This window comes from Vulpes lagopus, chromosome 13 (genome assembly GCF_018345385.1).
Source record: "Vulpes lagopus strain Blue_001 chromosome 13, ASM1834538v1, whole genome shotgun sequence".
NCBI lineage: Eukaryota > Metazoa > Chordata > Mammalia > Carnivora > Canidae > Vulpes > Vulpes lagopus.
Genome location: NC_054836.1, coordinates 14,846,018 through 14,873,942, shown reverse-complemented (window position 1 = coordinate 14,873,942; position 27,925 = coordinate 14,846,018). Strand labels below are relative to the sequence as shown.

At 35.7% G+C, this 27,925-nt stretch overlaps 1 protein-coding gene across 1 annotated transcript in view; it reads right to left on the bottom strand.

Annotated features, from left to right (window-relative positions):
• ZNF804B (zinc finger protein 804B) overlaps positions 1-27,925 on the bottom strand; it is a 488,693-nt gene that overhangs the window by 67,675 nt on the left and 393,093 nt on the right. Inside the window, exon 2 of the mRNA XM_041728240.1 lies at positions 27,646-27,789. Within this exon, the coding sequence (XP_041584174.1) occupies positions 27,646-27,789 (144 nt within the window). The remainder of the gene's footprint in view (positions 1-27,645; positions 27,790-27,925) is intronic.

The following is a 27,925-nucleotide window of genomic DNA, read 5'->3' as shown; positions in this document are numbered from 1 at the left end:
AAGGTAACATTTCTTCTAATTAGATGCAATGTTAATAGAGTAGTTACTGTATGTCAGGATCTGTAGTTATTTCATTCTCCCTAAATTTAGGTATGTTCTCCTCCTTAATAATTGAGAGGCCTATACCTGCAAGAACATCAGTGAAACAGACTCTGTGATAGGGACTGGAGGGCAAAGAGTGTACTTGGGAGGGCCAGGGAAAACTGGCAGGGAGTAGGGGTGGTGGTGCAGAGAAGGGATGAAGGCCAGTAAAGAGTATGCGATGAAACTACACTCCTGAGTAAGCAAACTCAGGAGTTTACTGAGCAAATCTCTGAGGAGTTTTTACTGCAGCAAATCTCTCCTTAGTTGATGAGATTGTGTTTATCTCCTTGTAAGCCCTACCTATCCTGAATGGTCTGTCATTGTCTGCCTTTAAAATCCTTCCTCTTCCTCTCTTTAAATAATGATGGGGCTAAGTTATACCCAAAGCTCACCCTACAGACTATTTCCTCAGTACCTTGCAGAAAACACCAAACAAAAATACCATTTTAAAAGAGGTGTATTTTTTTTTTCTTTTAGAATGTAAGCTCCACAAGAGCAGGGACAATGTTTTCTGTATGTTCTATTGTGCCTAGTACACTGTAAATGCTCAATAAATATTGATGATGGGGAAAAAAAAAAAAAAAGTCCTCCTGGAAGGGAGGAAACAAGAATGATTCTGTCTATAGAGAAAGGGACTGGGATATTTATATTCAGAAGAGTCATTCATTTGGGATTCATTTGGGTGGGATGATGTTAGCCCAGCCTCCCATCTCTCTCTTTATTTTTAAGATTTAATTTATTTATTTGACAGAGAGAGGGAGAAAGAAAGAGAGAGAGAGAGAGAGAGAGCAAGCATGAGGGGGCAGGGGAGAGGACAAGGGAGAGGAAGAAGCAGATTCCCCATGGAGCAGGGAGCCCTATACAGGGATTGATCCCAGGACCCTGAGATCATGACAGCCACAGGCGGGAGCTTAACCAACTGAGCCACCCAGGAGCTTCCAGCCTCTTATCTCTTATACACAAGAGCAGAATAGCCTTCTGTGGTTTCAGGTAGAAAATAAAAACTAACGACTCAGGCACATAGGTGCAAGCACTGAGGGTTGTGAGAAAGCAAGAGAACACTGAAAACTCTGAGAGATGGGGACAGGCCGCTGCCATCATCTGCTACAGATACTGGACAGCTGTTAAAAACTAAATAATAAATAAAGTATGACCAGGAATGAGTTAAAATGAGGTGAGTCTATCATGCCTTTGAAACAATATGCCAAGTGCATTTTGAAATACTAAGGACCCATCTTCTCAAAACCAGTGACTAAAGCAATTACACATTACAATGAAATAGGAAAATTTTAAGTGCTGAGCAAGAAATTATGCTCTGCCCTCAAGGTTTGAGATCGCAGTCTAATATTAATAACTTGGAGTAGAGAGTTGAAGAAGATGAATATGAAATTAGAAAAAAAATCCAAGGTTAGAAAAAAAGTAAAAGCAGTTGAGATGTACCAAATATAAAATGAAGAGTATATGCAGAAAATATAAGGACTATGTCAATTACAAATCAAGCAAGAGGTAGTTAGGAAAAAGTCACTTCTAAATTATAAATAGCAAAGGTTATTTAGAGAGAGACAAGATACATAGCCAATGATATAATGATTTTTCACTAAAAAAAAAAAAAAGAGTAGCCATAAGACTTAATGCCAGTGACACAAAACACACACTTTTCACAGAAAAAGAATAGAAGGAAAAGGCCTTTCACCTGGCCATGGGCTTGGTATAAACAATCATAGGCAAAGTTCACATAAGGGAATTTATACACATATCTCTTCTAAAAATACTTCAGAATTAACTCACAAAAATTAGAGGGAAATAAAGTGTATATATGTATATATTCACTTTATTTATTATATATAATATACTTTATTATATATATAAAGTATATACATATTCAAACTAAAAGAAAGGCTAGCTTCTGTCAGTACTAATTAGCAAAATGACTTTGGAAAATTATTGCACATCTATACACCTCAAATTTTCTATTTACAAAATGACAGTTTGCATATGACAATTTGTAGGATAATATTTAAGAGGGAAATCTTCTAAACATACTAGTAATTAGAACCGGAACATTTTATTCAATATATTTAGAATTAATGAATTATTTCACCTCTATTAAATAAGTAACTTATGGTAAAAGGATGGAGAAATATATTTTAATTTAGAACTTAGATATGATCTGTCAATGTGAGAATATGCTTGCCCAAAATTAAACACTCACTGGATAATATGGTATATATAAACATATGTAATGAAAATAGTCTCAATAAAACTGAGTATTTCCAATACAATTTTCAAAACCACTGGAATAAAAGTCAATCTGCTACATTCTATATATATCAAGAAACTCCACGTTGTTAAAAAAATATTAGTAAAAGTGTAAGCAAAACTTGTATTCTCCATGGCCGTGTATCTCCAGATATAAATAAACTGATCTATGCATAGGAGCCCTCTGGTCTATCACGATTACCAACCCCCAAATCAGTCATCCAAAAACAGTTTAGGTATCAGAATGGTTTTAAAGAGCTTAATTTGAAATTCAAGTGATACATACTTTACTGTATCCACAAACACAATAAACCAGCTAGTCCCATACATTTGAGGCAGTTTAAAAAGAGACTAGGACATGAGAACGGGACTTCGAAAAGTTGATTAGGCTCCTCTAAAGTTATGGGAAGGGCTGAAAAACCATGATTTGATAAAAAGCTGAAGAAAAAAGGAAGAATAAGGATATAAACTGGTCATGCCCCTGACCTCTGAAGTACCAGCTCTCTCTCAAAGCAGAGTGCCACTTCATAGAGAAAAGGAAGAGCTCAGACAACAATACTGTGGTTTCCACTTGGTTTCATGATCTACATCTATGCTGCGTTTGGCCTCTGCTGGTCCACATACCTATTCCATACACTTGGGGCATCCTCAAACTCACTCAATGCTGCCCTGCACAAACCAGCCCCTTACCATGCTTAGAGCTTCAGCTAATTTCTTTACCCACCTTGACCGGTATCTTGGCCTTTGAGACTCTTAGATTGAGCTCCTACATTTAAACCCAAATATATCCAAGTGGCAACAGCTATTTTCAGATACATAAAAATCCTAATTGTAGAGAAGTGACTAGGTCCACAGCGTGGCTCCAGAAGAGAGAGCCATAAATATTACAGGTAGACATTTACAGAAGGTAAACTTGAAGCTCAAGGAAAAAGATATTTTCTAACAGCTAAAGCTGCTTAAAAATAGATGGTCACCCTGTGCCAGTCTGGAAATCAGGTCTGCCACTTTAGACCTAACCTTGACAACTGCCAGGACATCTTAGCTTCCCTAACAATTTTGCCCCCACTGGGTCCAATTTCCCACCTTTGATCAACATCACTAGCTCCTTTCTTTGTGCTTTTTGGCTTCCTGGGAGCCACTGGAGAAAGGCAGGGCATTGTAATGATTAGCCCAATACAAATCTAAATCAGCAAACTGTATTCCACCTCTATTTGCCCCTTGCAAAATTTTTATTCAGTTCACAGAGATCCTCTAGTTCAGTGGCTTTTGGAATTTTTTTTTTAAGTTACACTCCACAGAAAGAATTGCGTTTTATGTCATGACCCAGGATATTCATATATATCTATTTAACTGCAAGAACATTTTATGAAACAAAGTCTACCCTTACAAAATGTCATGCACGGTAATATTTTCTGTTGGATTCTATTTCACTTTTGAATATACTAGTTGCAACCTACTGAAGTGCTTATATGACCTGATGATGAATCACGACCCACTAATGGATCATATACCTTTGTTTAGAAAACTACTAATTTTATGACTTAGGCATGTATGTTCAGTGAATGACTCTTCAAGTCAAGGTAAGTCATAAGTGTTTTTATCTTTTTCTGCTGCATTTCAAAATACACACTTTTATGAACATTTTTTTACTGACACTCGGGTTCTCAGAGTTCTCCCCCACCTTCTCCTCTCCAAATCTGCTTTGCTCAGCTTTGCTCTAATCCCACTTTGCCTACTGGAAACGTCTTATTCTATTATTCCCACTTTCCTGGTCCCCAACTGCCCTCACATCTTGTGTCTCTCTTCCCCACTTTGTTCTTCTCTGCTACAGACAGATTTGATCAGGTCAAGTCACTTGTATTTTGATAAACAGTGAAAACAACAACAAAAGCTTCCTTTGAGTCAGCCTTCCTTGAAAAGAACCTATTTTCTTAACTCATCATTTGTCAAAGAATTACTCTTGGTGAAACATGGTAAGTGGTTTAAACTCTTTTTCTTACTATAATGTTTTGTGTTTATGATTTCTCTGCTTGGGCTGGAAATACCTTGAGAACAGCCATTGTATGTTACATAGCTCTTTGGTGTGTAATTTGCCTGAATCGTGGGGTGCAGTGAGGGCAGCAATCAGCAGGCACCGAATGACTGGAATAGCTGGAAAACATCATGAGAGGCAGTTCCTATGGCCCAGCTTCTCTAGAACATGTGTAACTCTGAACCTCAGATTCTACAGGTCTCACTCAGGCATGGAAGCTACTACCTCACTGCACACTTTCTGTTCTCATTTCTGCAACCGCCTAGAGCTAGAACACTACATAAATATATTTGTTTAGAAAGTAAAGCTGTGAAAAGCAATGTTTTGTTTGGAAATGTGTGGAATACTGTAGCATAAATCATCTTGATCCATCATCATCACATGAGCCTTCCCAATGAGGGGGCAAGGTCTACAAGCCTCACTTCACATCAGAGGAAATGGAAAGGAGTCATTGAGCTAGAAGGACCTGGTTCAAAATACAAAACTACAAAATGATTGATCTAGGGCTCCAATCTAATTCTTCTGAGTGTGAAAACTTGGCCTCTTTCCTATATGAGGGTTCTTCCATAATCAAGGAATCAACTACAGGCAGATTTTTTTCTAATCAACTTCATAGGTACATATGTTTTTTGAAAATCATAGTTTCCACATAAACAATGCGTTATAAATGTTCTGGTTATGCTTGTTTACATAATACTTATATTTTTAGAGCTCTCCTAAGTTTCTACACCAATATTCTCTCCCTGTAAGATAAGCAAGCAATAAGACCTGTAGGTCTTATTACCATAGTTTTCAGATGAAGAACTGAAACTAAATGAAACCATGTGACTTTCCCAAATTCTCACTGCTCACTAGGGGTGGGGGTCATAGGGTTAGGTTCACACCTGGCTTCTCACCCACTTTTTCACAAGACCTTTATGTCCTTCACAATGTTAAAATCCTTCCTAATGTTAGCATATAGAGTCTGAAAAATAGATTTCAATTTTAAGAATTACTTAATTAAAAATAAACAACATTCTAACCCTAAAAAAAAAAAAAGACTGCAGGATTCTAAAATTACTGATCAGAAGATTTCAATGGAACTGCATAAAATGCACTGATATGTAATTTACTAATATAAGCCTCATTCATTTCCTTATATATTAGCACCAACTCTGAAATCCAAGAAAATTATTTTATAAAACTTTAAAATTTATTTTATAAACTCAAAAATGATTATTTTAAAATCATTTATGGTTATATATATTTTATTTTCATACGCATGAATATAATTTTATTTATTTTTTAAAGATTTATTTATTTGAGAAAGAGAGAGCACAAATGGGAGAGGCAGAGGAAGGGAAAGAGAGAGAGAGAGAGAGAGAGAGAGAGAGAGAACCTCAAGCAGACTCTCCACTGAGCATGGAACCCAATGTGGGGCTTGATGTCACAACCCTGAGATCATGACTTGAGCCAAAATCAAGAGTGCTTGATTTTTAATCAACTGAGCCACACAGGTGCTCCTACACATGAGTATGATTTTAAATATCATTGCAATTTAGAACCCTGAAAGTCTTGTAGTTTGCCAAGAAATGGACATAATAAAGTATGTATTTCTAATAATACTAAGTGGCTCAGTTGAACATCATATGTACTTAAGATAGACTGGAAAGTTCTACTTTTAAATATCTTGAGAGAGAATCAATTCTTCTCTCTATATGTATGAATGGAACTTTGCTGTATATTCATGAATTGTATATTGATCCTGTTCTCCTTCCTTTCAATCTCCATAGAAAATTCTGTAACTCTCATAACACTTGGCTTAGTATATTAGAATTATGTGTATAGTTGCTTTGTCCTGCTCTTTTCACTTCACTTCCCTACGCATCTCCACATGTTCCTAAAACTTTACCAGTATCAAAAATGAAACCAGAATAGTTGGTCATCATGTATATACAAGCTTCCTGAAGACCAGAGATACATCTTACTCCAACTTTCATCTTGAACCATGCTGGGAAGATCTCTGCAAATACTAGGAGATAAATAAACATTGGTTGAATTTAATGAAATTTGAAGGCTAAAGTATAATAATTTATTCATGGTCATTAGCAAATGCAGTTAGATTCACCACACATGATAACTTGATTTGCACTTGAGAAGGTACAAAAACTTGGGAGTCAGCTTTAAAAGTAGACGTGTGGTTCTGGAATGAATAAGTCACAGCAAAAAAAGGCACAGCATAAGGAATACAGTCAATAATATTGTAATAGTGCTGTATGGTAACAGATGGCCGCTACACTTGCGGTGAGCATAGCATAATGTATGAGCTTGTCAAATCACTGTGTTGTTTACCTGAAACTAATGTAACGCTGTGTGTCATCTATGCTCAAATTAAAATATTTCTAGAAATAGATATGTGATTCCCAATGAAAGATTCGGAAAGAAAGTGGCTTCACGGAGTGGTTTTGATTCCAAATATTTAATTTTTTTAATTTTTAATAAATAAGTACCCCCCCCCCACTACATACTTGTTCCATGTGCAAAGATGTTGCAAAAAGTGTTAAAAGAAAACCATTACATTTCAGTTCAGGCAATTGTTTCATTCTTCAAAAACATAGCTTGGCTCAAATTAAAATCCATCAGGTTTCTCCTGTGCAAGAAGAAATCATTTGATATCCACAACTGCTTTTTAAAAGACTGACCTAAAGAATAGGTGGCTGTCACTGTTATATTATGGCCAATTAAGTCATTTTTCCCATTATACGTCTTGATCAAGAATGTTTTTGTAAAGGGAAGCTTTTACACAGCTCAAATTATGCATATCAGCTTACTCAGAATTGAATCTCAAATGCATTTCAGTTTCCTTAATGATGCATAGAACATATGCACTTTCATAAAGTCTGAAGATCACTCAAAATTTCAATACAGATTAACCTCATATTTATCACCATTACTTTATGAGAAAATCTCTTTTTGTTTACATCCCTTCAGCTTAATCTATGAAGACTTGGCTATGAGATAAGAAATTAAAGCTCATAGTACTATTCTGTCTGCTAGTGCTCATTCAAGTTTTATACCTCAAGAGTCTTTAAGATTCAGACTCTTCTATATTTCTCTAGACAGGTAAGGTACCAATTTATAATAGAGTGAAGAAAGTTTTGATTATCTTTTTAATTTTTAATTTGTCATTTGATGAAACTTGATGAGCTGGAACAGTGAAACCCCTAATAGAAAACAGGAAAACAAGGATTTTATTATACATATATGTTTTTTAAAGTTTTATTATAAACATAGTTATTTGTTGGGTCAAACAGTACACTGAGCAACTTTATGACGGTATTTAATTTCATAGAAATCCTATGAAGTAGGTATCATTTACTGCTCAAAGAGGCTATTAGATCTAGAGTTAGAGCCTAGTCTGATTATGAATCCTTAATTACTCTGGGCAGAGGTCATAATAAATTTAATATACTTCTTCCCATTGGGCTGATTATAATTAAACAAAAAGGATTTACCCACATTTTAAAAAAAGAAGAAAGAACAAGAAAAAGGATTAGTACCAAATAATAAATCGAGACAAAAGGAATAATTTTAAGTTTATACACTTCAACCATTAATGAGCTTACATAGGCAGACCTCTGGATATATTACCAGTGCTTCCGGACCAGAACAATAAAGTGAATATTGTAATCAACTGAGTCAAATGGATTTTTTTTGGTTTCTAAGTGCAAGCAAAAGCTATGTTTATACTATAACTTAATTTAAAAATACTTTTTTTTTTTGCTAAAAATGCTAACCATCTCTGGGCTTTCAGTGCTACAATCTTTTTGCTGGTGGAGGTTTTCTTAAAATAAGAGAAGAGTTTCCCCTATTGACTGACTTCTTTCATGAATGATTTTTCTCTAGTATGAGATGCTGTTTGATGGCATTTGACCCCCTAGTAGGACATCTTTCAAAATTAGGGTTGATCCTCACAAGGCCTGCCACTGCTTGATCAACTAAGTTTATGTAATATTCAAAATCCTTTGCTGTCATTTCCACAATCTTCACAGCATCTTCACGAGGAGTAGATTTCATCTCAACAAACTACTTTCTCTGCTCATCTGTTCAAAATTTATCATGACATTGCATGAGCTCAGTCACACCTTAGGGGCTCCACTCCCATTCTAGTCCTCTGGCTGTGGCCACCACAGGTGCAGGTCACTCCCTCCACTGAAGTCTTGATCCCCTCAAAGTCATGCCAGAGGGTTGGTATCAACTTCTCCCACACTCCTGTTCATGTTGAGAGTTTGACCTCTTCCCACAAATCACTGATATTCTTCCTGGTGTATGGAATGGTGAATCCTTTCCAGAAGGTTTTCAATTTACTTTTCCTGGATCCATCAGAGAAATCAGTAGTTCTAGCAGCTCCCATCTTATGAAAAGTACTTCTCAAATAATAAGCCTTGAAATGCAGAAAGGCTCCTTGATCCATGGGTGGATAGGTGTGTTAGCAGTTATGTCAAGAGGCAGGAAAACAACATTCATCTCACTGTCCATCTCTATCAGAGTTCTCGTGTGACCTGGTATATTGTCAATGAGCAATAATCATTTGAAAGAAATCTTGTTTTCTGAGCAGTAGGACTCAACAGTGGGCTTAACCTATTCAGTAAACCATGTTGTAAGAAGGATGTGCTATCATCCAGGGTTTTTGTTCTATGTATAGATAACTGGAAAAGTAGGTTTACAATAATTCTTGAGGGTCCTAGGATTTTGGAATGGTAACTGAGCATTGGCTTTAGCTTAAAGTCACCAGCTGTATTAGCCCCTAACAAGAGAGTCAGCTTGTTCTTTGAAGTTTAGGCCAGGAATTGACCTCTCCTCCATAGTTAAAAAACGTCTTAACTGGCATCTTCTTCCAATAGAAGGCTGTACTGTCTACACTGAAAATCTGTTTATTGGAGATCTGATAACTTGTTGCAGCATATACATCAACATTTGATGCTTCACCTTACACTTTCATTTAAAGAGTTAACTTTAATCACCTGAACCAAACTCTGCTAGTTTCCAACTTTTCTTCTGCAACTTCCTGACCCCTTCACTTTTCACAGAATTGAAGAGTTAGGGTCTTGCTCTGGATTAGGCTTTGGCCCAATATTTGAGAATGTTGTGGCCAGTTTGGTCTTCTATTCACACTACTAATTCTTTCTCCATATCAGCAATCAAGATGTTTGGTTTTCTCATCATTTGTGTGTTCACTGAAGTAGTACTTTTAACTTCCCTCGAGAACTTTTCCTTTGCATTCCAATTTGGCTCACTGTTTAGTGCAAGAGACCTAGCTTTCAGCTTATCCTGGCTTTGAACATGCCTTCCTCACTAAAGGTAATAATTTCTAGCTTTTGATTTAAAGTGAGTGAGGAAAAAAAAATAAATAAATAAAGTGAGTGAGGGATGTATGACTCTTCCTTTCACTTGAACACCTAGAGGCCATGGTAGTGTTATTAATTGCACTACTCCAATATAGTTGTGCCTCAGGGAATAAGAGAGCCCAGAGGAGAGGGAGAGGGATGGGGAAATGGCCAATCCCTGGAACAGTAAGAATACACATAACATTTATTTATTAAGTTCACTATATAGTTGTGGTTCACGGTGCCCCAAAACAGTATGACAGTAACCTCAAAGATCACTGATCACAAGCTACCATAAGAAATATAATAATAATGGAAAATCTTGAACTATTGCAAGAATTACCAAAATCTGACACAGATACACACACACATGTGCACATGCTGTTGGAAAAATGGCACTACTAAACTGCCCAACACAGGGTAGTCACAAACCTTCATTTGTAAAAAAAAAAAAAAAAAAAAAAAAAAAGCATCTGTGAAAGAAAATAAAGTGAAGCACAATAGAACATATTATGCCCATCTTTAATAATTCCATTTTGAGAACAAGCTCATATTTTCGAGGTATGTGTTTAAGAGTTTATTTGGGGATATAAGTCAGAAAGCTATATTAATTGTTTTAATTTTTTTTTAATTATTTACTGAGATGACTTTAAGGCTATGTCAAAGATGAGGCTGCTTTTTCCCAAACAGATATGAACTCATTTTTAACAGCTCTCTGTCTAAAATTAATAGAGTCGTACTCCAGGATAAAATATTAGTGCTTTTATTCTCTGCACTGGAGTAGATACAAAACTACTTCTTATGAAAAATCCTGGCTGTGTTTTTCAAGTGTTCTTCCAACCTAGCGTTCAACAGAAACCCATCTCCACAATGAGACAGGCATACATTAGCTTTCCCTCTTTCATCATAAGAATAAAGCACAGAGGTATGTCTTTAATCTGCATATGAAGTGGTTACATTGATACCAAGAAATCCTCAGATTCCTCGATGTGCAATACTTAGGAAAAGAGGATTTCACTATGCATTTATTTTTTCTGCCTAGAATTACTTTGTAAATCATACAACCACATGTTCATTGGTCATTCCATAGAATTAACTTTAAGAAAGCCAACACTGTAGCTAGTCTAAGCATTCATGATTAGTGAAAAATCTTTTAGAAAAAAGGGATTACCAAATTTGTGAGCATAGGGTTTTTTTTTTTCACAATATTCTTTTATTATCCCTTTTTAAAAAATATTTTATTTATTTATTTATTTATTTATTTATTTATTTATTTATTTATTTATGAGAGAGAGAGAAAGAGAGCATGAACGGGGCGGGGGGGGGGGGGGAGAGAGGAAAAGGGGGAGGTAGAAGCAGGGTCTCTGCTGAGCAGGAAGCCCAATGTGCAGCTCAATCCCAGGAGCTTAACTGACTAAGCCACCCATGTATCCCCTTTATTAACCTTTTAATATCCATGGAATCAGTAGTAATGTGTGCTCTTTCAGTTTTAATGTCAGTAATTTGTGTCTTCTGTCTCCTTTTTATTAGCCTAACTAAAGTTCAATCAATTTATTGATCTTTTTCCAGAACAAGCTTTAGATTTTACTAACTTTCTCTATTGTTTTCCTGTTTATAATTTCATTGATTTCTGCTCTAATTTTTATTTCTTCTCTTCTGTTTGTTTTGGGCTTAATTTGTTCTTTTTTCTATAGTTTTCTAGAGTAGAAGCTTAGATTATTAATTTTAAGTCTTTCTTCTCTTCTAATATAATATTCAACAATATAAAACTGTTTTGTAACTCCACTTTGGTTGCATCCCACAAATTTTGATAAATTGTATTATGTTTTTGTTTAGTTCAAAATATTTTAACATTTCTTTGCAAGACTTTCTTCTTGGACTCATATCATTTAGAAGTGTGTTGTTTAATCTCCAGTTATGTGGAGGTTTCCAACTATCTCTCCATTTTTGATTTCTGGTTTAATATCATTTGGTCTGAAAAAAAAATTGTATGATTTCTATTTTTTAAAATTTGGATATTTTTAATGACCAGAATCTGCTCCACTTAGGTGAATGCTTCACATGAGCTTAAAAAGAATGTCAACTAATCAACTAATCAAGTTGACTGGTGGTATTTTTCAGTTCAACTACATTCTTAATTGATTTTCTGCTTGTGGGATATGTCAATTACTAACAGAGAAGTGTTGGTCTCTTCAAGTTAGTAGCAGATTTATTTATTTCTCCTTGCTTTTCTTCCAAATTTGTCTCACAGCTTTTGATGATCTGTTGTTAGGCACATACACATAAAGTATTGTTATGTCTTCTTGATGATTTAACCTCTTTACCATTAGGTAATGCTGTTTTTATCCCTGATAATTTCCCTTGTTTTGAAGTCAGCTTTGTCTAAAATAAATATAGCTACTCCAGCTTCCTTTTCATTAATGTTAGCATAGTATATATATTTCTCCATTACTTTACTTTCAAACTATATGTGTCTTTATATTTAAGGTAAGTCTTCTAAACAACGTGTAATTGGGTCTCTCTTTTTTCAAAAAATGAATTCTGACAATCTGTTTTTTAATTGGGAAATTTAGACCATCTGTATTTAAAGTGATTATTGATATAGTTGGATTAACATCTGCCATGCTTGTTAATGTCTGTTATTCATTGCTCTTGTTCTTTGCTTATTTTTTGGTTTTGTCTTCCAGTTTATTTCTGCCTTCACTGGTTTCAGTTGCATATTTTACAGGATTCTATTGTTTCTCCTCTCTTAGCATATCGGTTATTCTTTTCTATTCCTTTTAGCAGTGGCCCTTGATTTTCCAAAAAATTTACAACTAATCCAAGTCTTGTCTCACACAGCAATGCAGCATTTCATGGACAGTGCAAGTATCTTATGATACAGTGTTTCCCATCCCTCCTTCCTGTTTCTTAGTAGTATTGCTGGCACTATGTCTCTTATCCATAAGCTATAATCATTGAATACATCGCTGATATTATTTGGAACAAACGGTTATGTTACATCAGTTAAGAACAAGAAAAATATGACTATTTTATCTTCATTATTTCTTCTCTAATGCTCTTCCCCTTTTTATTTAGATGGAGTTCCTGATATATATATATATATATATATATATATATATATATATATATATCTTTCTCTTTCTTTCTTTCTTTCTTTCTTTCTTTCTTTCTTTCTGTAGAATTTCTCTTAACAATTCTTTTAAGGAAGATCTACTGGTGACAAATTTCCTCAATTTTTGTTTGTCTAAGGAAGTATTCATTTATTTCCTCTTTGTCTGATTTTCTACAGTTTGAATATGATAGACGTAGGTATAAATTTTTGTATTTTCTCTAAGATGCTGATTAGTGTCTCTGAGCTTCCTGTATCTGTAATTTATTGCCCATAATTAATTTTGAAAAATTCTTAGTGATGATTATTTCAGATTTTCCTTTTCTTTCTTTCTTTCTTTCTTTCTTTCTTTCTTTCTTTCTTTCTTTCTTTCTTTTTCTTTCTTCTGAATCTGGTAACACCATTACATGGGTTTTATATCTTTTGTAATTTTCCTACAATTTTTGGATAATCTGTCTTTTTCATTATTTTTTTTCTCTTTTCCTTTCAGTTTTAGAAGTTTTAACAGGCATCTTTTTAAGTTCACTGATTCTTTCCTTAGCTCTGTCCAATCTGCTGATAAGTCTCTCAAAGGCATTCTTCTTTTCTGCTGTAGTTTAAAATTTATTATTACTTTTATTTGTTTATTTTTATTATTTTTTAAAGATTTTATTTATTTATTCATGAGAGATACATACACAGAGAGAGAGAGAGAGAGAGAGAGAGAGAGAGGCAGAGACACAGGCAGAGGGAGAAGCAGGCTCCATGCAGGGAGCCCGACGTGGGACTCCATCCTGGGTCTCCAGGATCAGGCCCTGGGCTGAAGGCATCGCTAAACCGCTGAGCCACCTTGGCTGCCCTATTATTATTTTTAACATTTCCTTTGCTTCTTTATTAGTTTCCTTCTCTCTGCTTACATTACCTATCTGTTCTTGTATATTGTCTAATTTTTCCATTAAAGCCAATAGCATATTAACCATATTTGTTTTAAATTTTTAGTCTGATAATGCCAACATTTCTGTCATATTTGAGTGTTATTTGAATTCTTGTTCTGTCTCTTCGAACTGTGTTCTTTGTTATTTATTATATCTTGCAATCACATTCTTGAAAGCCAGACATGATGTACTGGGTAGATGAAACTGAAGTAAATATGCCATTAGTGTGAGGTTTTATGTATACACAGCTAGAGATTGGACTATTTACTTTTTTTGAAACTATAATTTCATCAGAGGCTAAAATTTCATCTGGTGCCCATGTATTTATCTCCTCTGTTGACTTTGGGTTTTTCTACAGGCTTCTTAAATAAGATTGAAAACCTGCTATTCTTTCTGTCGTATTCCTCTACCATTGTGCAGGAACCCTACTGATGTGGTGTAAGGTGTTGGCTGGAGAAAGCCAAGTGTTCTGTAGTCCTATGACTAGGTCTCAGCCTTTAGTGACCTGTTGGGCTATGACTATCTCAAGTGCTTCTCTGGGCTGGCCTCCTCCTCCCTCACCGCCCTTATTGAGACAGAAAGGGGGGAGATGGGTATTTCTCTTCCCTGATGTTGGAAAACTGTTTTCTTCCTGAAGGTATGTCTTGCTAAGAAGCCTGAAATGCTCTGACACATTTTTAAATGGCTTTGTTTTTTCTTCTGCTGCCTGAAGCAGAAGGGAATTTTTTTTTTCTCATCTTCACTTTAAGAACAAGATGGGTTTCCCAGAGGTAAAATTTATAAAAAGCCTGGTGGCCTGCTTGAGACAGCCCTCTCCTGCCAAATTTTTACCTAGAAGTTATCCACACTGAGCCTCCTGCAATTCTTCGATTATAGGTTAGGTTTCCATACACTGCTACAGATGCCTTCAAAATTCCCACACTTCAGCTTTGCTAAGTTGTAATTTCCTGTATCCACCTGTCCAGTTTGGAGGAAAACAATTTGTCCTATAACCTCAGTTCTCTGGTGGGTCTAAAAAGAATTGCTGATTTTTCAGTTTGCTTAATTTTTGTCTGCTTATGTGGATGGGAGTGAGAACTTCCAAATTCTGTACATAATTCTGTAGGATGTTAGAAACTGGAAGTGTTTACTTATTTTTACATTTATAAAATACACAGAGCCTAGCACAAGTGATTTTTGAACAAATGACTGGAAGAGTGACTAATGAATGAATTACATATCTGACATAATTACATGGAAATAAGAAAGAAATAATTAATCAAAACTGATTTATACATCATGCATTACTTTCCAGGCTCTGGCCTCATCATCAACATTTGTGAAGAGAAGTTCTGGCTTGACCTACAGCACTGCAATATTTTGGCTACTTATTTTTAATGGGTATAATTTTATCACGTATATTACCAGATTAATTTATATATTTATCATTTAAACGATCAGATTAATTTACATAATATATATGTATGTAACCCAATAATTTATTTATTAAATATTTTATTTGTTTATTCATGAGACAAGGCAGACTGACTGCTGAGTGAGGACTAGCGGACATTAATCCAGCAAACTTTTGCTAGAGAAGTAAAACTGGAAAAGTAAAGGTTGGGACTTGAAATAAGAAAACCAGTTAAAGTTTACAAAAGAGCAGACAGGCCAGCATGTCCCCTAGTCTACTTTGGCAGAAAATTGAGGCTTGCTCTCTGGAGATACCGAACCAGGTAGGATTTAGACTTAGGAACATCTGATACAGCTTAGGGCTAAGCTAGAAAACCATTTAAAATAAGCAGATTAAGTGAAAATTTGCATACAAGTGAGATTTAAAATTTCTTTTCTGTTCACAACTTCCAAAAGCTTCACAGATATTGACACTTGGAGGTCACTCAATGAAAAAAAAATATATATTACTACCCTATCACATCATACTGAAGGTTGCCTCCCTCCAAACTCAACCCATACAGATAAACTTTCCAATCAAATTTTTGGTCCCTCAGTTATAAATGAGAATGTCAGGTAAACAGCTGAGTACTTCAAAATATTTGAGGAATGCCTCTAGTGTGTGAACTGTAGATCAAACCAAATGAGTACTTGCTTGCTCTCTCTCTGTCTCACACTATTTCCCCACAAATACACACACATACAATATGAAATAATGTTCAGTAGGGAAACTGGAAGATGGAATTGTGCAAATCTCCCAGAATGTTTACATAAACATGAAGGTACTGAAAAAGGTAAGAAAAATAAGGAACTTGGAAAACTCATGCTGGAATTCTCATATCAATATAAGAGAATCGTGGAAGAGAAAAAAGAGAGTAGATGAGGAAATTATCCAATACAGTATTTAAAAATTCCCAAAACAAATGACATGACTTTTCTAATTGAAATATTCCATGGTATGCCCTGCACAGTAATTGAAAAGTGACTCATATCAAAGCAGGTCATTGCAGGATGTTAGCATATTAAGTCTTTGGCACAGTGTGCATGGCTCTAATTCCCAGACCTGACATGTAATATTCCCTCTGCTGGAATATTGTCCTTCAGATAAATCAATAGTTCCCTGTATGTTCTGAGTTTTACCTGTTATCGCCTTTTATTTTTTAAGATTTTTATTTATTCATGAGCGACACACAGAGAGAGGCAGAGACACAGGCAGAGGGAGAAGCAGGCTCCCTGTAGGGAGCCTGATGGGGAACTCAATTCCAGGACCCTGGGATCATGCCCTGAGCTGAAGGCAGATGCTCAACCACTGAGCCACCCAGGTGCCCTATTATCGTCTTTTCATTAAGGTCTTCACCCTTAATGAAACTCTAAATTAAAATTCTATTTTCCCAGAGCATTCCCTACATGCTATACTCTTATTTTCCCCCATAGCACCTATAACTATCCAGTGCCCTATTTATTTTATTACTTCTCTCTCCCTTTTCTATGTTCCTGCATGAACTATGATGTCAGCTCCACAAGGATGGAGATGATTGGAGAGTTTCTCACTGTATCCCCAGTATGTGGAACAGTGTCTGGCCCATAGCTGGCAGTAAATAAATGTTTGTTGTGAGAAGAAATGATGGCGAGACACATCTAAAAGTTTTCAGAAAAAAATGATTAGGACTCAAAATGGCATATAACTTTTCAATAGCAACATTAAAAGCTGAAAACTGGTTGAAAAATAAGTTAAGTATGAGAGGAGAATAAACACATTTGCATTTACTGATAGACATGGACCCCCAATTTTTAACATGTGTATAGGAAGCTGTGGAGACTAGGTTCCACAGGGAGGAAGGAATAAGATATGGGAAGTCATGAGTTCAAGGATATGAGAAATAAGCAATCTTGGAAAGAAGCAAAAGCAGTCACGGGATGATGATAAGAAGTACAATAGCTGTGCAGCAAGAGTAGAGCACAATCTAGCCCGACTAGAGCCAAAAGACAGAGGACTCTACCACACATTTCTCTAAAATAAGAAGGGGGAAGAAATCAAAACAGAATTGACCTATTGCCGCATATATCTGATGTTATTTGTTAAGACTTTGTTATTAATATGGTAGATAGTTCAGAGATAAATTAGTAATAGGCAGTTGTATAAAACTGAGGAAATCTAAGAGGCAATTTCTAACTCCACGGAAAAAAAATTGCACAAGAAAGAGAACATAATCATAGAGTAATCACAGCACCTAAGAAGCTCAGATGAAAAAACAATTTACAAGTCACCACGATATAAATTTGTAGTATTGACTTAACAACACAATAGAATATAAATCTTTATGGACTGAAAAGATATAAGTGAAAATGTATGAAAGCAGAACAGTATATATAATATAATCACATTTTATGTTTATGTTTTATACAAGTTTATGATTTGATGTAAATGTTTAGAGACTCCTCTAAAAAGATAACGGACCAAATTGCTACTATATACTTTTACTCATTGTTCTATATGTCTGCGTTCTTTAATTTTTGTGTTTTTTGTTTGGTAGTTTGTTTTTTTTTTTTTAAGATTTATTCATTTATTTTAGAGAGCGACATAGGGAGAGGGACATAGGGAAAAGGAGAGAGAATCTTAAGCAGATTCCACGTTGAGCGTGAAACGCAATATGAGGCTTGATCTCACAACCTTGAGATTACAACCTGAGTCGAAACCAAGAATCAGATGCTTAAATGACTGTACCACTCAGGCATCCCTCTTTAATTTTTTATGTAAAGTGGCATTCAGGGGCACCTGGGTGGCTCAGTCAGTTTAGCATCTGCTCCAGTCATGAAATTGGGGGTCCTGGGATGGAGCCCCACATTGGGTTCCCTGCTCAGTGGGGAGTCTGCTTCTCCCTCTGCCTCTGCCCCTTCCCCCTGTTCCTACTCTCAAACTCTCAAATAAATAAATATTTAAAACAATTCTTAAAAATATAAATAAACAAGTATTCAAGTATTCATTTTAATAATTAAATTTTGTGTAAAATATAGATCCAAACACAATTTTAATTTTTACATAGTAGTCCCATTTATATGTGTCATAATTTGGTCTCTCAGGGTTTTTGTTTTTTCATCTTATGTTTAGAATGCTTCTAGTATTTTTCTCTTTTAAATATCCTTATACACAAATCTTGCAATTCATTTGATTATTTTCCTAGAATACATGCCAGATGGAATTGTTGATAGAAAATTCCCATTTTAAAGCTTTTGATAAATAATCCAAACTGAACATCAAAAGACTGAAACACTTCATATCCTCACAAGGATTGTTTGACAGTGTTTATTTTCTCACATCTTGTCAACATTGGATAGTAACATTCTTTTATCATATTTGACATACTTAAAAAAAACTCTCCAAGTTTGTATTTAGTTGATTATTAGTGATGTAGAGCATGTGTTCGTGTGTTTCAAGCCACTGACAATCTTTGAATGCACTCCTCTCACTTTCTCTCCTTGTCACTGCTGTAACGGCTCTGATCATCTCTCTTGGGCTTTTGGGCTCATATCTGATCACAGAGCCAAGTTCTCTCCTTGTGTACCATCTCTTGAACTACTTCTAGATTTATTTTTCTAAATCACAAATCTGAGCATATCATTTGCTTGCTTGAAGGCTAGCAATTTTCTACAATTAAAGTCTAAAATTCTTAAAAGGGGTACACCACATCAACATTTACATGAGCTCAAATATTTTCTAAATTATTAAAAGGGGTTTTTCATGACAATTTTTCTTCAATAATCACAAAGAACTTGGGATTAGGGGGTCCCCTCTTGTTTACAGCAACATTCACTGTCTCTACTTAAGAAGAGATTAAGGAGTGACATCACCAACATGGCAATTAAAGGTGTTCCTAATTTCACTCCCCTTCACAAGAACAGTTAACAACTATTTAAAAACATGATACCACCAAGAGAATTCTAGGAAATGGGAGTGAATATGAAGCACCCCCACACACATACCTCAGAGACCAAGGTAGACCACACTGGAAGGGAAAGAGAAGCAGCTACACCGTGACCATATGTGTCTCCCCCAGGCCAGTGAAGTACCATGTGGAGAGATCTCCCCTGAGTCTCTGGATCCTTCAGAGGGGAAAAAAGAGAATCTAAAGGCGGACAACCACTATCCACAGCATTTTTCATCACTTGTGAGAGCCCCAACTCTGATCTGGCCCTACAGGTACTGCAGGGGAATCTGTGGGCTCAGCTATTGGGAATGTGCCTGTAAAGAAAAGGGAGAAGGGGCTTGCAACAACCAGCACAGAAATCTTGGTGGACCGAGCTGATATGGCAAAGGAGTAACCCAAACCAGGGGTTATCCTCATTTGCAGAAGCAGATCAGCGGTATACTCTGGCCAGGGAACTCTGTGGAATGCTAGTCTCCCTGATTTGGATCCTCAAAAGGAGCAGTTTTGCTGGTCCTAGAGCCTCATTTGCTCGATCCAAGCAGGGAGCTGAGTCATAGCCCTACCGTTTGTGGAGAGTGTTTCCAGGCTACATCTGACCCCAATGGCTGGCTGTAACTCCTGGATGCCGTGCAGCCCAGAGGTGCTTGAGCAGAGGTGCATGGACAGAATGGATTACCTCAGATAAAGCCAGTACAGGGCATAGAGGGTTTCTGTGCAACACAAAGACAGAGGAATTTTTTCATAGCCAAGGCTAAGGTTAGCCCAAACTTGTTCAAGAAATTGAGAGTTGCCTGGAGCACCCCTTCCCCGCCACCCAGACAAGGGAGCTGAGACACAATTCTACCTGCTAGAAGAAAACAGGAGTAAAGCTCCTTGACGTGGCTTTTGGCAATGATTTCTTTGCTATGACACTGAAAACACAAGCAGCAAAATAAAATTAAACAAGTGGGACTAAATGAAACCAAAATACTTCTGCACAGCAAAAGACACCACCAACAAACTGAAAAGAATGGGAATGGGAAAAAATATTTGCAAACTATGTCTCTGATAAACAGTTAATATCCACAATATATAAGGAATTCATACAACTCAAGAGCAAAAGAGCCCAAGTAAATCAATTAAAAAATGGGCCACAGTCCTGAACAGACCTTTTTCCAAAGAATGTATATAAAAGGTCAATAGTACAAAATAAAGATACTCAGCATTCCTAGACCTTAGGGAAATGCAGATTAAAACCACAATAAGATACCATCTTATGCCTGTTAAAATGCCCATCATCAAAAAAACAAGAGTTAATAAATGCTGGCGTAGATCTGGAGAAAACAGAACCTGTGTGCACAGTTGGTGGAACTGTAAACTGTTATAGCCACTAAAGAAAATAATGTGAAGGATCCTCAAAAATTAAAAATAGAAGTACCATACGATCCAATAATTCCATTTCTGGCAATAATACATTCAAAAAACACAAAAACTCAAAAGATAACTGTACCTCTATGTTCATAGAATCATTATTTGCAATAATCAAGACATAGATACAACTTAAATATCCATGGGCATTAAACAATAGAATAGTATTCAGCCACAAAAATGAGAAAATCCTACCACTTGTGATGTGGATGAGACTTAAAGGTATATACTAGGTGAAATAAGTCAGAAAAAGACAAAGTTGTAGGATCTCACTTAAATGTTAAGTCTTAAAAACAAACAAACAAAATAACCTTATAGAAAAAGGTATCAGAGTTGTGGTTACCAAATGTGGAGTGGAGGAAGGGGGGATTGGAGGAAGATGGTCAAAAGGTACAAAATTCCAGTTATAAGATAAATAATTACTAGAAATGTAATGTACATAATAACTATAGCTGACATTGCTATAGGATGCACAGAAAAGTTGTTAAGAGAGTAAATCCTAGGAGTTCTCATCATAAAGAGAACTTTTTTCTTTTATAATTATTTCACAATATACGTAAATCAAACCATCATGCTATACACTTTATATCTACACATTAATATATGTCAGTTATTTCTCAATAACACTAGTAAGTAATTAATCAATGGTGGATGAACATACTGACGTAAGACAGAGTAGCACGGTCACTTATAGAAACTTACTTCTTTGGTTACTTATTCTTTTAAAAAATATTCATGGAGTCATTACTATGTGCCAGACATAGCTCTACATTTTACAGAGACAGGGATACATGACCAATAGAACTGATAGTACCCTGTTACTCTCTTTGTGGAACTAATGGCAGGAAAGAGGGGAGAGGATAAAAAAAAATCAAAAAGAAAAAAAAAACTGTTTTTACAGAGTAATAAGCAATGGTGTGCTGATATACCAACACTCTGGAAAAAATCAAACAAAACAAAGCACTGTTTATAGTGCTTGTGGATGTCCCACCACAAACCATGGTTGATCTCAAGCTACCGATGGTTTAAGAAGCAGTTTACAGAATTCTTATATATTGAACAAATGGCTCTGGAGAGCCAGCATAAGCGGAGTCTGCCCACCACTGGTAGTGAGATTGGGAGAAATGACAACTGTCCACTTGAGGTAGAGCAGAAAGGAGAGATCCCCCAGAGAAGGTGACACTGAGCTACCCCACAAATGAAGAGAAGAGCCAAAAAGCTGAGTGTCAGATGGCAGAACATTACAGAGAGATCTCTGTAATGCCTTACAGCAAGAAAGCACTTGGCACATGTGAGATACAGAAAGAGCCAGAATATAGATTTTTTAATTTATTTTTCAGTCAGGAGACAACCTTGAGATCAAAAAGCCTCTTAGCCAGGGTGACAGCAGTATTTCAGGAGAGCTAAATTAGGAGTCAGAAGCTAAGATTAGTCGTTTGTCCTTTTTTTTGCAAATGAAAGTTCCAATTTCTGCTGAGTGATTCCAGGGGGTGGGGGTGGGGGCAGTGAGGAATATACATATACTAGAAAGCTGGGTTTATAGAACGCAAAATGTAAACAGAGATAAATAGTATTTTATCATACCAACGTATATGTTTCTGAGAATTTCCGTTTCAGATACCTGAGTTTACACTTCTTCAATCTTGCTGACCCTACAAACTAACTAGACCTTGAAGTTTTGTTGTCACATTAAGAGGACTGGTAACGGAAACATACTATGCTGAAATATATTATCAGGCTAATTTGGGCAGTATCTGGAGAAAATATAAATCAAATTGTAGAAACCAAGCATGGGGTAATTGGATTGAATTTGTTTAGCAGTTTTGGATGTCTTTTCCTCTTGGAGACAAGACTGCAAAGATGATTCTGTTCTGTTCTTTTATCCTGAGCAGGTAGGTTTGGGAAGAATCCAAAACAATATTTTAAGAATAAATCAGTTGGAGTTCAAATTCAGGTTTGACAAGTGAACAGCTCCTCCTGAGTGAAAACAAATCCAATTGTGAAGCAAACGAAGATTAGGAGGATTAAATGTCACATGTGGAGGATCTAAAAGTGGATTTGTTTTTTATTATTGAAGATATTTTTATGGGTTATTTGTATGGGGATCAGGCTCCTTTGTTTTTTCTAAGTTGAGATGAGCCAGGATGTCTCTGGGGCAGGAGAGATTTTTGCTGCCTGTGAGGATGTGTGGTTTTCATTTCAATATTATACACTATGACTCACCATCTTGAGAAAGGAATTATGACTTGTAGATAGTCTCACAAGGAGTTGTTATTAGCATGTTAGCTTTGTTAATAGTTATACTGCTGTCTTCATCCAAGTGACTGTAATTTGTATATATATTCAAATTGCTTCAGTAGTAATGCTCAACATTTACACGGAATTATAAGTAGTTCAAAGCAATAGCTAAAACAATTGAGTTATTCCCAAAAACATGAGTTATGTAGAGAATTGGGCTGTCAAAGCTAGAAATTAATTTTTTTCCTCGTTGAATAAATATAAAAAACTCAGCCTTTTTTACTGATAAGCTACCTTTCCTACCAATAATACCTAAGAAAAATGTTTTAATTTTATTTATCAAATTATAGAAAAATAATATTAAATACCCAATGAAATTAATTTAAAGCTATGAATCTCAGACTATTTTACTTTATTCTTTAAAGATATGTATTGACTTACTTCTCTAGAATTACAATATATCTCTGAATAATCTAATCTTTGTAATAAAATAACACATGATACTGCTATTTAGATACAAGACAATACAAAAGCTTTAGAAATCACTTATTAAACTGCAGGATTCTAAATAATTATAAGAATTCAGATTTCCTCATTTCCAATTCTATGCTGTTCTGTTAATGAATAGCAGGACTAATTTTATGTGAATTTAGATTCACTTCGAAGTATGCCGAAAAGACCATCTTGGAAGTTCAACAGAAGAGGCCAGATATTTTGTCTGAACTCACATGGAAAATAAAATTATAGAAGCTATTCATACTACTCAGGCCAAAAAATACTCTCAGCCAAATCTCACCACTATCATTATAATCATCATCACAATCAAGAAGAGCCCTTACTGAAGCAAGAACCAAATAGACATATTTAGCTTTGGAATTTGGGGGGAAAAAAGACTTGCATGTTTTACTTTAGTGCATACTTCCTTTTTCTGTATATAAAATGCAGTTTCATTTAAAAGGGAAATTGTAAACTCAGCTTCATTTAAAATTCAAGTTATTGTCAAAATTTTGGGCTAAAAAGAAATCTTTAGATAAAAGTATTTCAACATTACCCAAGAAAGCAGTCTTCCAAGATCTACAGCAAATTTAATTATTCCATTGTTTTCCAAAGTGGGCAGCTTGGACAACATTCTGCACAGTGTTAATAGGTTTTGATCAAAGGGAATCTAGGAAATGCTGTTAAATCAGCTTATTATGAGATTTCAGCTCTTTGAATATCCAGATATAAATTGTCAATCTATGTGTTAAATACGCAGGAGTATATGTTGAAATACAGCCACGAGATGGGAGGGCATCCCAGGCAGAGGGAAGATTATGAGCCAAAATGAGCAGGTGGAAAAGCATAAGGCATCTTTTGAGAAACTGTAGGGAAATTCTGGAGTTGCAGGAGATAAATCTGGAAATGGAAGCAAGAGCCAGACAGTGGACATTTTGAATTGACAGACTAAGTAGCTCAGACTCTTGAAAAAGTCAGTCATCACCCATTGAATGTGGTAGTTTAAGATTAATTTGGCCATAAATGGATAGCCTGGTTTGGAGGAGGGAAAATACTGGAGGTGGGGAGTCCAGTTCAAAGGCCCTAGCAGATTCAAGAGTGAGATTAAACATGAATGGTGGAAAGAGATTGCAAAGTGAAGAATGAGAGCAAGATCTATTGCAAAAGAAGAATGAGAGAAATGAGATACAGTTTCAAAGAGTTTTAGAGAGCTCCTCAGGATAGTGACGGTGACTATAGTAGCCATAGTGAATTTTTGCAGTGTCTCTGTGTATTGGTCATGCTTTATAACTGCCACATGTCCTAATATAGGTTTTCTTTTTTTTTTCTTTTTTTAAAGATTTTATTTATTTATCTGAGAGAGAGTGTGAGCAAGAGAGAGAAAGAGAGCACAAGCTGGGGAAGAGTCAGAGGAAGAGGGAGAGGCATACTCCTTATTGAGTAGGGACCCTGAAAGGGGGCTTGATCTTAGGACCCTGGGAACATGACCTGAGCTGATAGGCAGATGCCTAACTGACTGAACCACCCAGATACCCTGGATAGAGGTTTTCTATCAGACAGGATCAACCATTCTTAACTACATGGTTAATTTCGATTCATTCTTTAGGAATCCAGCTCACCTCTCATCTTTTCTTTCTTAAATCAGTTTTATATGTTCTCTTGGTATCTTAAGTATATAATTTCTAGAACACTTAAATCAATGTATTTTGAAGAAGGATTGAGGAAAGGTTGCTTTTTCATCATGTTGGGAAGCCAGTGGAAATAAGACTGAAGAAACTAATAAAAAGGGAAATGGATCAGGCGGGTTTCAGAGGACCAGGGAGGCTGTAGCATGCCGATTGGCTGTGCGGAATTCATCCTCTTCCTAGTCCAAATACTTTGGACGGTTTTGAAAAGATGCCCAGCCTCTCTTATTTCCTTGCCTTAGATTCTTGTGTTTCCACAATCAGAGATGCCATCCCATCTTCACCCTGTTTTAACATCTGCTTATGCATGTTTAAAGCATAGATCAAGTGTAGCTATCCCATGAAAACCTTCTCTGGTTACTTGTTTCTCTAAATTTCTAGTATCTATAGATATAGTATCTATATATACCATCTACACTATCTGTATACTATATATGATAGATAGATGATAGATGATAGAGAGAGAGAGAGAGAGAGAGAGATACTGGGGATATATGATGTGTGTGTGTGTGTGTGTGTGTGTGTGTGTAGCCTATCTATACTATATATATATATATACACACATATATATATATATACACATATACATATATATATATAGATCCTGGAGATATATATATAGATATAGATATATAATATACAGCCTAAAGACCACCTACATAAAATCCTCAGGGAGTGATGCTTATGGGGAATTTCTCTTTATACACATTTTCATCTAGGAAATGGCGAAAGAGTGATAGAATTAGAATAATCATTTTACAACTCCAAATGAAGTAAGGGATTTAAACAAATGATCATCTATGGCTACAAAACCATTTGTGGAAAAACATAAGTGATATACTTAATGATGGATGGATCAAACTGGTGGCATCTAAACCCATTTCTCAAACAGTCATAAAAATAGAGACAACCAGATATCATATGCCTCTTTATGGAAGGATACAATATGTCTTGTGATATATTTTTGCCAAGAAAAAAATATGAACTGGAATTTGTTCAGCTCCGTGTAACAGTTTAAAAGAAAGACAGAAGAGAGAGAGAGAAAAAAAAAGACAGCACTGGGTTGCATTCCGCAAAATCCTGAATATGTCCAGTTCTTTCAGCAGATAAATTGCAAGAGGTCAAATGTAAAGAAGGAATGATAAACCTACAGTCTAAATATATATTTAGAAAAACTTCAAAAGACATGTCAACCAAAAGTATGGATGTCTGTGGATCCTGATTTCAAAAAGCATAAACTTAAAAATCATTTATGAGACAACTAAAGAAACAAGATCACTAACTGGTATTAAGATACAACTGTTACTTTTCAGGATGGTAATGGCCATGTTGTGTAAGCACTGTTCTCCATCTTGAAATACTTTCAGATGTAATATGACATCTGGAATTTGCTTCAAAATCATATATGGTGGTGGTGGGTGGGGGTCGATGAGGGGTGGTAGTAGAAAGGAAATGAGGTCAGAGCTGGAGTTAGGTGGTAGCCACATAGTTTAGTTTTAAATATTTTTGAAAATTTCCATTTCATATCATTTTAAAATGCAAGTTCCTGGGGCCAACTCAGAACTGCTGAATTACAATACTCGAAGGAGAGTCTGGGAATCTGCATTATTAAGTTCCAAAGTGATTATGATGCACACTAAGATTTGGGAATCACAGTTCTAAAACAGTTTATCCCATGTTTTTTGCTCTTGTCTGAGAAATACAGTCAAGTATAGATACATGCCACATCTTCAAAGATAGAAATTGATGCCTTCCATCTCTCAAGGTCAAATATTTTGGATGTGCTCAGTAAATACTGGCAATGTTAGTCAAAATATTTATTGTTGTTTACTCTGAATAAATATTTTAGGTCCAGATTACACAAGTCTTACCCACAGATTCCAAGATATCAGGTCCATTTGGCATCAGGAAAATGCACCTCCTCGCAGCTGTCAGCAATAATCCTCTGGCCAAGTGGGATTTCTTTCTTAGTATTTAACACTCCCAATTCCTAAATGGCCAATAACTCCAAGCCTCATGCAACAAAGATAAAATCTAACAGGATAAGAATAACAGCCTCCTCTTTCACGGAGAGATGGAAATAGAGAATATTAGCAGCCGTGTATAGAATATCTAAACTGATAATGTATATATATGACCTTTGAAGAAAAAGAAATGCAACGTTCCTATCTGAATTACCTCTCAATTTAACTGCCGGAGTTTTTGGTTGTTTTTTCATTTGCAGTGCTTCATCTGTTAGGTAACCACTTTAACTCTTATAAGAGGGTATTCTTTGGAGAATATAACCTTTTATTAAGAATTATTTTCCCCACAGTCCTAGGATTTGCTAAACCCCAGAAATTTTGAAAGAACCTTATAATAGATTCTGTCCAGTGTTCTGGTTCTGCTGCTGACTAGTTAGGTGGTTTTAAATACGACATATTTTTACTGGGTTCTGGTTTCCCCATATGTATAATTATCAAATAAATATCAGTTTACTTTTAGATAATCTTTAAATTCACCTACAGTTTTATGATACTTCTAGGAAAAAAATATTTCACCTGGCATTTAAACAGAAAAAACCTTTCCAGAGAAATAAATAAATAAAATGGTTTCACCTCAGTATCTTAGATGACAATAAATAAAGCCAAATGCATACATTCTCTTCTGAAGGTATAAATCTAGGAATGAGAAGAACTTTTCTCATTTTGGCTTACCTGCTTATGAGCATGATCATAAGAATTAATATGATTGTCAAACTCCTGGTGCTTGTGATACTGCTTGTCACATAATTCACAGTAAAAGTTTGCCTTTACATCTTCCAGGGCCTTTGCTGTGGACTTCTCCTTTTCTGGAAAATCCTTTAAAGAAGGAAGAAATGTTGGTTATATTTCCCTCTAATAGCATAACCAGATCTCATATTAATCAAGTTGTTATTTAATTTTACTATGACTGAAAGAATATGGTGAGGCTCATTATTTTTTTTGGAAATTCATG